The sequence below is a fragment of the Nanorana parkeri genome, unplaced genomic scaffold, assembly GCF_000935625.1.
Source record: "Nanorana parkeri isolate BGI_ZX_2015 unplaced genomic scaffold, ASM93562v1 scaffold132, whole genome shotgun sequence".
Taxonomy (NCBI): domain Eukaryota; kingdom Metazoa; phylum Chordata; class Amphibia; order Anura; family Dicroglossidae; genus Nanorana; species Nanorana parkeri.
The window spans coordinates 1,647,768-1,660,372 of NW_017306400.1; the positions used below are offsets into that span (position 1 = coordinate 1,647,768).

Here is a 12,605-nt window from a genome sequence, read left to right on the forward strand (position 1 = left end):
ATTAAATGATCTGTATGTAGCCCTGTACTATGGATCATTTAACCCATTCATGTTAGCAGAGGATCATTGTAAATGTATTGTTGCAGGCACTCTATATGTACATGTACTATATACTACATATAGAATGCACTGAACAATAGATTTACAATTATCCTCTGCTAATATGAATGGGTTAAATGAGCCGTAGTACATGATATGTAGCCCTGTACACCACTTACAGAGCTAGGTTATTGTTTTTCTTTTGAATAAATATTCATGTAATTTTATTGGTATCTATCTTCATTTTGTACATTTACCAGTAGCTGCCTCATTTCCCATTATTTCCCATTATTTCCCATTATTTCCCATATATTCGAGTCAATACTTTTTCCCAGTTTTTTGTGGTAAAATTAGGTACCTCGGCTTATATTCAGGACGGATTATACTCGAGTATATACGGTACTTTAACTGCATTACATTTGCTGTCGGGTGCTGCAATCCAATTGTAACCAATAAGCAAACTCCAAAAACTGGTAATGCGTGCAGTGTTTGTAAATTCATAAGGGATAAGAGACTGCAGTTGACTGGAGGTAACAGGCAGTATGTAGTAGATGAAATAAAACCATGGAAATTCACTTTTAAGACCATGGAAGACAAAAGTTTTATTAAAAATAAGAAAATAAGTAAACCCAGCATATTAACTTCACTGCGCTAACGTGTTTTTTTAAATCTGTTTCTTTGTTTCCTTATTCAGTCTGAAATTGGTTTTGGGAAGATGGAAACCTACGTCAAACTGGAGAAGCTTGGAGAGGTTTGTGGCTTATATTTTGTTAGATCAATGTGATTCTTTTTTCTACCACATTCAATTAAAATTTGCATCCCTCACTTGGAGAGTCATAACTGACCGTGGAAATCGATTAGTAAACAAAGCAGGTCTGAGCTTGTAAAGTTCAGGCTAATAATTTAAATTGGCCACTTTACATATTGTGTAATAATGTTGCTAGGCAAGATAAAGTAAGCACAACAGATACAGGTTGTGAGTCTAGAACCATGTTGCTGGGACTTGTATTGTTGTAATTGTTTGTTCTGATCTCCTCTTCACCATATTTTGTCTCCTCAGCCAGGCCTTCTCTTAGGGAAAGTATACTTGTATCATGTTTTTCTTAGACATGCATGTCACCTAGATGAAAAAAACATTCTTATCTTTCATTAAGGGACACAGGATCAGTAGAATTTCTGACACAATTGGGTTATACTTTAGGAAGAGTTGGACACTGCAAACGGAAAAAAAAAAGTTGGCCAGCCAAATCTAACTACTCCCCCCGCCACTCCCAGCATGCTTCAGTTTTTTGCTATTGTCCTAGGAGCATACATTTTTTTTTTTTCCTAGCAAGAAACGTTTACTCATTGTTCAAGCTATCTTATTTTTGCTGGATTTTTGTTTCAATGAAGATCATCTATTTTTCTCTGAGCAAGTACTCTGTGCAGCTATCCAAACCAGTTTATCCTCTGTATAGCCTTGAAGGCCTTACCCATACCCCACCAAACCTAAGATGTGGAGCTACCTGAAATGTGACCTTGGAGCACTGGGCTCTGCTTGTGGCATCATCTTGGACTTTGTCCCATGTTGGTTTCCAGGTCCATAGCTGTGGCGTTACCATTGGTGTGTCCTGTCTCTGATAACTCCTTGTGAGTAAGACTATGCAAGAAGCAAAGACAGCAAGGTACGAACCCTTTGTTTACTAGCTCTGCTTATAAGCAGTGACACACAAGTGTGCCTAGTCTCTCAATTATCTGTTCTCACTGTGATGTACTGTGGAAGCTCTCTATTCTGTTTACTGCAGAAAGGGTTCACTGCGCTTCGGCTTTTTTTCTGCTGCATCACTCAATCCCATCCTCACTCTGTTCCCATCCATCTTTTGGCCCAGTGTAAAGTGGGCCTCACTCTCCTACAAGTGGCAAGCTGCTTTCTGCCTAAGTTGTACTGGTCACCTCTGGCCATTAAAGCTTCCAAGCAAATTGGTTATTGTGAGTACACAAGGTTTCATATCCTTGTGCTCTTCATTTAATACTACTGAGTGAAGAACTCGAATACTGTTTGCAGAGAATCTTTACTTTTTTTTTTTTTTTTCTTTCTTTTTTATGTCAGGATCAGCATTTGGCCCTGCGTATCAAGAGGCAAATCTCCACACTTGTGATCTTTTTCCAAAGACCCTTAACACATTCATTGGTTAATACCTTTGTACAGGGTGCCTCTCATGTGGCTCCTCCTGTACAACCGTCTGTGAATCTGAGATTTGTATCTGGTTCCGTCAGCTCTTCAAAGGCCACCCTTTGAACTTATCAGGGATATTCCCTCAATGTGTTTCTTGCCGCCATCACATGTGCAAGGCATGTTTTTGAGCTGGCAGCCTTGTCCTGTAAAAAACCCTTCCTAATCTTACTCCTAGATCTGTTAGTGCCTTAGCCTAGGATCTCCTTTCTTCCTAAGGTGGTTTCAGCTTTTCACTTTAATCAGGAGATTTTTCCATCCCCTTTGTCCAGCTCCTGTTCATCAGAAGAAAATTTCCCTTCATTGCCTAGATGTGGTTTGTGCTGTTAAAATGTATGTCTTTCCACTGTTCCCATTAGGAATGCAGATTACATTTGTCATTCCTGATGGTCCCCATAAACAGAACCAGTTCCTCGTCTTACCATAAGTAGGTGGCTCAGACAAATCATCATACAAACTTATGGTCTGAAGGAGAAGGTTTTCCACCTTTTCTTGTCAAGGCTCACTCTACAAAGTCTGCAACTGCTTCCTGGGCTTTTTAGCATCAGGCAACTGCATACCACTGGCCCTTCTGTTCACATGTTCTCTAAGTTTTTCCAGATGGATGTTCAGGCCTGATGGCACATTTAGGCTTAAAAGAGAACCATGGGGTAACCTTTTTATCCCATAGCTCTCTTTAGGGTCACAGTTGGACATATACGAACGGGCTGATGAAGCCCCGGAGAGGAGGGGCGAAACGTGTAGACGGCGCACATCTACTCAGGTGGATGACTGGGAGCACTGTGGATACTTTACCTTAGTCCTCTATATCTATAGCACACCTGGACCAACTAGCAGCACCAATTTAAACTTGGGACCCACCGACTTGAGTCTCATCGCTATTTAAAGCCACATGCAAGCTTTCATAATAAACCGTCAGTAGGAGTGAAGATCCTGGACCTTACTGTGAACCCAAACCATACGCTCATGGGAAGTTGTAAATGTGAGTAGGACTACCTTCATTCTATTTCCACTTTACCAAGATAAATACCCCCTGGTGTCTACTACCTAGGGGAAGACTCACTTGTCATTGTTTCACCTCTACAATTAATCACGGCCCGACTGATACATCAACGGCACTCTAACCGGTATTTTTTCCTACCCCGCGAGTCAATCACTCCATGACACAAGAACACTTATAGTCCCAAGGGGGCTCCTTTTTTGAGCGATAAACGCTACTTATGATTACCAACAGATGGTCCATTATTTACCCCTGACTATTGGCAGCAATCACAATTATCCTGTATATTGCTGATTACGGGCTTAGCTCTATGCAACAAAGTGACAATACATGTGATATACTGTCTAGTCAGCCACTGATGTGATTAATAGCGAATCAATGGTTAAAACCCTCCTGGCTTGACCAGGAGTTTCATCTAACATTGTTGAAGTCTGCTCGTTATGGTCATTATTACCTTGTGCTTTCCTTTAAAACATAGATCAACCTAAATCCACTCATGGTCACATTAATGACCAACAGCTTCAAAGTATCCTTTTGTTTTTAACATCTACAGTAAGCTTTTGGCTGTATCCATTTATTATCGTTTTCTATACCTTATACGGTTTGTCCCACTCCTTGGTTAACCCTTTGGACCACCTATGCTATGAGGTGGGTCCATCCCTGTTTCTTTTTTTGCGGACATATACGAACGTCCTCCGGTGCCCCAAAGCTCAGTATATAGCAAGCTATATACTGAGAGGGCCGCAGACAGGGCGGATCCCGACAATACTGTCGAGATACACCCAGCTGGCTGAATGACAGCTGTCTCTGCCCGCTCCCTCCCTGTCCATTTCTCCAGTCGGCGCTGGAGAGTGGAGGGGGAATCCCTGCGGGGATAGGTGACTGACAGTCATTGCTCTCTGCAGGGAGATGATTGGAAAGTGAGAGAGTGACGGTATGCATTTGCTCACTTCCAGATCAATAGAGCCAACTTGGGACAGTCTCAATGTCACACGTCGGTTCTAATGAGGATGAGTGTATTTCACTCACCTCATAGTTCTCCTTGAAGGTCCTTCATGCAGCTCTTTGAGTTGCGGGCAGCCCCCAGTTTATTGGTCTTTTTGTGGGTCTGTTGATGTTTGGTTTGCTATGTTGCCCACCTCTCGGGCTACTTTTGGATGTCCCAGTTGCCTCAGAATTACTACTAATCATGTGCCACTTAATGAATGATAAAGCAGAATTGATGTACTTACCATAAAATCTGTTTCTTGAAATTCATTAGGGGGACACAGGTCCACCCCTTGAGATTTATGTTCTACTCCTATGTGCTGCTTTTCTACAAAACTGCTGAATGCTGGGAATGAGGGGGATCATACCCAGAGGGCATTTTTCAGCAACTGCATAATGCCAGTCACCATTAGGGAACATGGAAAACAGTGTTTTCTCATAGAAAAAGTATCCTCTCAGTTTATAGTGTTACTTTTAATACTCTTTTGCATATATTAGGCATAGGAAAAGCTGAAAAGGGATTTACTATTTCCCTACCGTCCCCACATTCTAATTTGCCTGTTGATGTTTTGCTCACATTGGATTGGTTCATAGTCCACTATTGGTGGATATTTTTTTCTGACATGTTTGCTGCCTTGTATGATAACTACATTTTTTTTTTTCTTCTGTAGGGCACTTATGCCACAGTATTTAAAGGAAGGAGTAAACTGACGGAGAACCTTGTAGCATTGAAAGAAATTCGATTGGAACATGAAGAAGGCGCCCCATGTACAGCCATTAGAGAAGGTAAATGCTCTTACCTTGGTATAGGTTGCAGTAATCATAGCTAATGGATCTTCACAGTGACTGCATGTTTTTGCTTTCAGTGAACCTGCAGTGTAGTCATTGTGCTTCAATAAATTGCATTGTGTATGTCGGGAGTTTGGAAGTTTCCAAGCTGTCCTATTTTAGGCAGTTTAAAAATCAAGTGTATATGATATTTAAATCAATGAGGTATGTACTTTAGGCGCTAACACAAAATGTTGTTTTTATTCACACCCCATGCAATACCTCGTGCAGATTGCATATGACAGAACAGGAATGCTCCTGGTGCATTATAGGAGATCAGCCTTTTTTCCTGGCTTATATTTTGTATATGCTGTGTAATGCCTTAGTACAGCCATATTTGCATATATGCAAGCTCTACTTGTTGCTCAGTAGTGCTGTATAGTGTCACTGCTTCTCTTTATCAGTGCCTGCGGGTCAGATCTGACCTGCTTGAAAAAGACAAATGTTGGACACACACACAAACACGGACACACACACAAACACGGACACACACACGGACACACGGACACACACGGACACACACACACGGACACGGACACACGGACACGGACACACACGGACACACACACACGGACACGGACACACGGACACGGACACACACGGACACACACACACGGACACGGACACACGGACACGGACACACACGGACACACACACACGGACACGGACACACGGACACGGACACACACGGACACACACACACGGACACGGACACACGGACACGGACACACACGGACACACACACACGGACACGGACACACGGACACGGACACACACGGACACACACACACGGACACGGACACACGGACACGGACACACACGGACACACACACACGGACACGGACACACGGACACGGACACACACGGACACACACACACGGACACGGACACACGGACACGGACACACACGGACACACACACACGGACACGGACACACGGACACGGACACACACGGACACACACACACGGACACGGACACACGGACACGGACACACACGGACACACACACACGGACACGGACACACGGACACGGACACACACGGACACACACACACGGACACGGACACACGGACACGGACACACACGGACACACACACACGGACACGGACACACGGACACGGACACACACGGACACACACACACGGACACGGACACACGGACACGGACACACACGGACACACACACACGGACACGGACACACGGACACGGACACACACGGACACACACACACGGACACGGACACACGGACACGGACACACACGGACACACACACACGGACACGGACACACGGACACGGACACACACGGACACACACACACGGACACGGACACACGGACACGGACACACACGGACACACACACACGGACACGGACACACGGACACGGACACACACGGACACACACACACGGACACGGACACACGGACACGGACACACACGGACACACACACACGGACACGGACACACGGACACGGACACACACGGACACACACACACGGACACGGACACACGGACACGGACACACACGGACACACACACACGGACACGGACACACGGACACGGACACACACGGACACACACACACGGACACGGACACACGGACACGGACACACACGGACACACACACACGGACACGGACACACGGACACGGACACACACGGACACACACACACGGACACGGACACACGGACACGGACACACACGGACACACACACACGGACACGGACACACGGACACGGACACACACGGACACACACACACGGACACGGACACACGGACACGGACACACACGGACACACACACACGGACACACACACACACGGACACACACACACACACGGACACACACACACACACACACACGGACACACGTTGATTTCAAAAACTGAAAGGATCAAGGCAAGTTATTCAATTTACAGTTAATCAGACAGGCCATTGCACTACATAGTTATTGGCGAGTGAAATTCTGACTTAACATGTAATCTTATTCCATATAACAAATGTTTGAATTAAAGAAAATCATATCTTTCAGAAACAGATTGCACAGAGCATTAATTGATCAATAAACAATCATTTTCATTAAAAATAAAGTATTTGCCCCTAAGGTTCAGCAAAATCAACCTTTTTCTTTGAGTTGAATAATCATGTTTAAGGTAAAGATTGTTGGAAATGAGTGCTTGTATAATCTGTTGACTGTTGATCATTTTGTGTGTGGTAGACATAATGCTAATGTCATCCTGTTACATGCAGATTTCCACCAGAGGGAGTATTCACATCTATATATGAAATGCAGTAATTCTGAGTGCAGGCAAGATGCATTTTGTAGTGTTCACAATTGTAGCCGGTTTTTAATTATGCCTTGCTGTGTGTGTGATTTGAAACAGTGTCTGCTTTTAGTTCTAGGGATACAATATTAATACTCAATCCTGGGGCTTGTAGTTCTTCAGTGAAAGGCGATGTACTACCCCCACTCTCCCACACAGGCACAAAGCATACCAACACTAACATAGGCAGGTAGTCTCCTTATCAAAAAACTTAAACTTAACATATTGTAAAAGAAAGGAGAAATTAAAGTACATGTCCTTGGACTTGTAGTGCTACAGTGACTGGAGAAATATATGTATAGTGTCAAGGCCATCTTTAACACAGGGCAAAAGAGGCAGTTGCAAGAAAATGTTTGCCCAGGGTCCAATCAGCATTAAAGATGGCCCTATATTGTGTGCTGGGACTTTTATTTCTAGAGAGACAGAAGGGAAACACAAGTATAGCATGCTGGAACTTCTGCTGAGACATAAAACATATTGTAGCGTCTTCTAAGACAATTAGATTTTAGAGACTTCGGTTTCTGTAGAGACATTCAAAAGCTTGAAGGACATTGTTATGATGCGTGAATAGTGCAATTCACATATATGTTAACCAGGAGTACCTCCTGTACTCCTTACAATGATCAGGTCCCAGTATATTTTTATTAGCAGTGGTGCTCGCAGTGATGTCCACAGATGGCACCATGCGTATCCAAAGTTAATAACAATGAAGATCACCAGCACTCGACGGATGAGCTTAAATCCTCTTGTTCATTTATAGTAGAATCACATTACAAAGCCAACATTTCAGGGCCATGCAGGGTCCCTTCATCAGGGTGAACATAGTGACAATTCACATACATGTTATGTGGCTATACAGGGGGCGCAGAAACAAACAGAAGTTGAAACAAATTCCCACAAAAATAGTCTTGTTTCTCGCTATGAAACATTACACACCTGTTTGTCCTGTTTTAATCCCTAGTCACTTACCCAACCTTAGTAAGAAATTAGCATATTTCAGTTCAGCTTAAATGTTCCCGTGATTTGAAATAGTGAATCCATCTATAGAGGAACATTTTTTTTGCATATTTCTCAGAAAACTTCTCTCTACCAAAGCTGTGTGAGATATTATTTATGGTTTGGTAGATGTGTGAACATGAAATGTGTTATGTTCCACTGAAATGTCATAAACATTTTTCTCTCCTCTTGCAGTATCGTTATTAAAGGACCTGAAGCATGCAAACATTGTCACCTTACATGACATTGTTCACACTGAGAAATCATTGACTCTTGTTTTTGAATATCTGGTATGTATTCTGTTTAGAGCTATGCAATATTGAAGTAAATGTCTATAAATCTGATTCACTACAATATTTATTATATTTTGCCACCTGTCTGCTATGATAAAGTTTTGTCAAACTCAGTAAGTGAGACAGAGAGCTACCACTGCAGTCCTTAACTTTGTGTAAATGGCTATGTGTCAGCTGATCATGTGACTCTTGGCTGTCCAATATCAGGTGAGGACCACAAGCATCCAGAAGTCATTAAGTCTAGCATTTGGGGTTTTTGTACCAATGGTGACAGTATTTCCCAGTGCCATAGATCACAATACAGCATATTCCCTGCTCGTAGACTACAGCTGCCATGTTGTTGAAGACCACAGAAACGTTTTCAGTACAGGGCACAGGTTGCATGTGCAAGCTGATGGCATCACAACGGAGCAAGGTACAGATGGCTCTACTCCCATTTCATCACCAGCATCATGTGGCCCCCATTTTGTTGATCACTGCAGCCCATGAGCAGGGCATTTGCCCTACTCTTCATGCTGTGGAAACCCCAAAATACACATAGCAAGTCAAACTCCCCTGCACCAAGGCTCAGCTCCACCACCTCCAAGCTCAATGCTGTACAAATCCCAGGGCTGTGAAGTTTTGCTAGAATCTGTCTTTTAGCCAGGAGGCTGCAGTTATGGAGACTGTGCAAACGATCACATTGACATGTATAACTTGGGAAGCAGGGAGGTTGCAGAAACCTGTGCATGCAAAGCTGAGAATTTTGTTACTATTTTGGTAGATGCTTGCCTTCCCATGTGTGTTCCTGACATTCCATTGATAGTCTTTAGAATAGTTATTAGCTCTTTAGATAGCAGGGGACACATGTCCCTGGTAATGCCTGAGTATACACTGGAGTACATATGCATGTGCAGGAATACAGTTGATGGAACATGTCTGCATCTCTTGATCATTTTGAATGAATACATTATGCAGTAGTCTGAATTCCTATGGTTCTAATGGCTTGGTGCCTCACCTTCCTTTCCATTGACATATATCCCCCTCCTGGCCTGGTCACACATTTCCTAGACCTTCCACATGAATCTTGCAAGATGGATGAGTTTGGGATTCCTTCCCCTAATCTTTCCAGGCCCTCTGGTTTCACTGGTTAGTTAGAAAAAAAATGAAGTTTTGAGAAAAATGTCCGATGAAAATTCTCATCCAATAAAAACACACTTGGTAGAGGCAAGAAAAGAAAAAAAAACAGTGGCAATAATTACTATATTCTCATGGGGACTTCCATATGTTGCATACAGTTTTCATTTCCATGTGTGTTGAAAGTCTTTGTAAATGACAGGTTTGACAGCAAAGAAATACAAACGTTACAGCCATTTGATGTAGAAGACATGTTTCTACTATAATGTAAAATGTTAAGATTAATTTGTCTTTGCTCTACAAAGATTATCTTTAATTTAAAGTGACTATATCCTAAAGTAAGTAGCAGCCTCCTTGAATGGTTGGGGAAGATCTAACATGATTTCTTTAGCTCCTAAGTGAAGTGTAATCCTGAACGTGTGAGTATCTCTGTAACTTTTGAGGAGTATTCAGTAGTAGAGGGTAGCATAGGTGGTTGTACCTTCTCTGAATAGAGTTTTTTTCCAAAGCACTATAAAGGGTAAGAAGTAGTCAAATCATGCAATTATTTTTTTTTGTGTTTTTTTTAGGACAAAGATTTGAAGCAATATATGGACGACTGTGGAAATATAATGAGTATACACAATGTAAAGGTAATATACACTGGACAAAAAAAGGGGGGATTAGGAAAACCATGGCAGCAGATTTATAATTACCATAAAAATGTGTTATGGGTATTCATTTGAGTGAATGATGTTAAAGTTTGTATCTGTATTGGCTGTGTTGCTTCAATAGATATATGTTGGAAATCATTCTTTTCAGTGATGGCTGCTAATTTAGCATGTGTGTGTACTGAAAGTTAGAACCAAGTGTAATTTATTTTAACATGTATTTATATTTTGTTTTCTCTTTTAGATATTTTTGTATCAAATTTTAAGGGGATTAGCTTACTGTCACAAAAGGAAAGTTCTTCATCGGGACTTAAAGCCACAAAACCTACTTATCAATGAGAAAGGGGAACTAAAGCTAGCCGATTTTGGTATGTTGAATAATTAAAGCCTTGGTTACTGATTTATATATTTGCTGGTGTTATGGAGTGAGAAGGTATAAAGTACTATCCTTTTATGTGATATATAACTGATCTATCTTTAGTCTGATCTTGTTTTGTGAAAATTCTATATAAGCTGGTATAAAAATGTAGTAACAATTCGTGTGGAGACTGTCTAAAAATATTCAGGGATCCTGGAATTATTGATGACATGGTTTCACATGGTGCAAATAACAGTTATTTCATTTTCCGGAAACAATTAGGCTTTAGGGATCATGCGACTATCCCCAATTTTGTTACAATGAGAGAGTGTAGCACACATGAATGCTGCAATGGCAACTGTTGTAAATGGAGGTCAAGTCCTTGAAATGTTTGGGAGGAGTACTTTCTGTAAAACAGTGGATGTGCTTGGTGCTGCTCAACTTAGATGCTAGTTGCGGAAAACTAAAGATAACTAAAGCAGCTGATGACTGTTATCCGAGACAGGGGTGTACAGCTTGCTGGTATGTATTGCAGCTCTGCCTAGGAGTGAGGTGCCTTCTTCAGATATTGCGTACTGTATTTTTTGGGAAACCCTTTTGGTATAAATGATAACTGCAGGATGAGTGTATGACCTCCATAGTTTTGTCATGTTGTCAAGAACAAGTATAAACATGAGGTTTTAGGATTCTGAAATTATTTTTCTTAGTGTAGCAGAACGGTTTATTTTTATATTTCCACCATTCAATGTTGCTAAGCTACATTCTATTTTATTGCATATGATCGAGATACTACCTTACAAGAATGTAAATATTCTGCTCAAGAATAGAAATAAATATAGGTTGAATGAAAGGATGTCTGACTTTAGTAAAGTAAATCTGATGCCAGCATATTTTCAGCATGTGGATAAAATTAAGGCTGAAGAACCGATATTAGCAGTCCCATTGTTACCCCAGTAGCGACGTTTCTATTTATAGTACGGACTTGTGGGGTATTCTGCTCAGGTCGCGGTTGCTCAGTGGAAGCAAGTAGTTGCTTACAGTCACATTTTTCTGACTAGTCACACCAGTATGTGGCCACCTGAATCATAAACATTTCCATTTCCCGGTGTAAAGTCTCTACAAGCATGTGGTTAATGTTGTTGTGTAATAATGCAGAACATTGTGAAGTTTTGGAATAGCATTAGATTACAATTGTGAAACCTTTTTAACTTGAGAAAGAGAGCAGTCTAGTGATGTATGTGTGGTGAGAAAGGCTTATTTTTGGAAGGTTGTATAAAAATGAAAATCGGTTATTTTGGTTCCATTTCCAAATCCCTTTCTTTTATATCCAAGCCTCCCCTGTTGCTTGCTTTGTGTTTACTCCCTGTATCTTGGATTAAAGCAGAACGTTTTTTTTAGCTGTTGCTGCTCTAAATCTAGGCATTATCTGAACATCTGTAGGCACAGTAATGCTTAACATGGTCTTTTTCATGCGTGCAGCAGTCTAATCTACGATTCAGTAAGCACTTCTGCAGAATCTCGTGTTTGGGCAAGTTTCATTTTAATGTACACCGATGCTGGAGGGTGGTTACTGTCTAAACAATGAGGATGAAATGGACTGTGATCGTAGATATTATCACAGTTGATTGACTCTGACATAGATCATTTTAAATTGCTGACAAAAAGCTACAGTTATGTAACGCTAATGACAGTTGTTGAAGATGATTTGCTGAAATGAAGCGTGGGCAATCCTCGTTGTCCTTTACACCCAGAATAGTAAATGAAATAAGGGAGTTGAAAATCACAGGAACAGGGATCTACAACA

At 41.8% G+C, this 12,605-nt stretch overlaps 1 protein-coding gene across 3 annotated transcripts in view; it reads left to right on the forward strand.

Annotated features, from left to right (window-relative positions):
* CDK17 (cyclin dependent kinase 17) overlaps nt 1-12,605 on the forward strand; it is a 139,916-nt gene that overhangs the window by 108,107 nt on the left and 19,204 nt on the right. For all 3 annotated transcript variants that reach the window (XM_018553884.1, XM_018553885.1, XM_018553886.1), the window contains 5 exons: nt 734-790; nt 4,910-5,024; nt 8,580-8,674; nt 10,363-10,425; nt 10,688-10,811. In XM_018553884.1, coding sequence (XP_018409386.1) covers nt 734-790; nt 4,910-5,024; nt 8,580-8,674; nt 10,363-10,425; nt 10,688-10,811 — 454 coding nt within the window. The remainder of the gene's footprint in view (nt 1-733; nt 791-4,909; nt 5,025-8,579; nt 8,675-10,362; nt 10,426-10,687; nt 10,812-12,605) is intronic.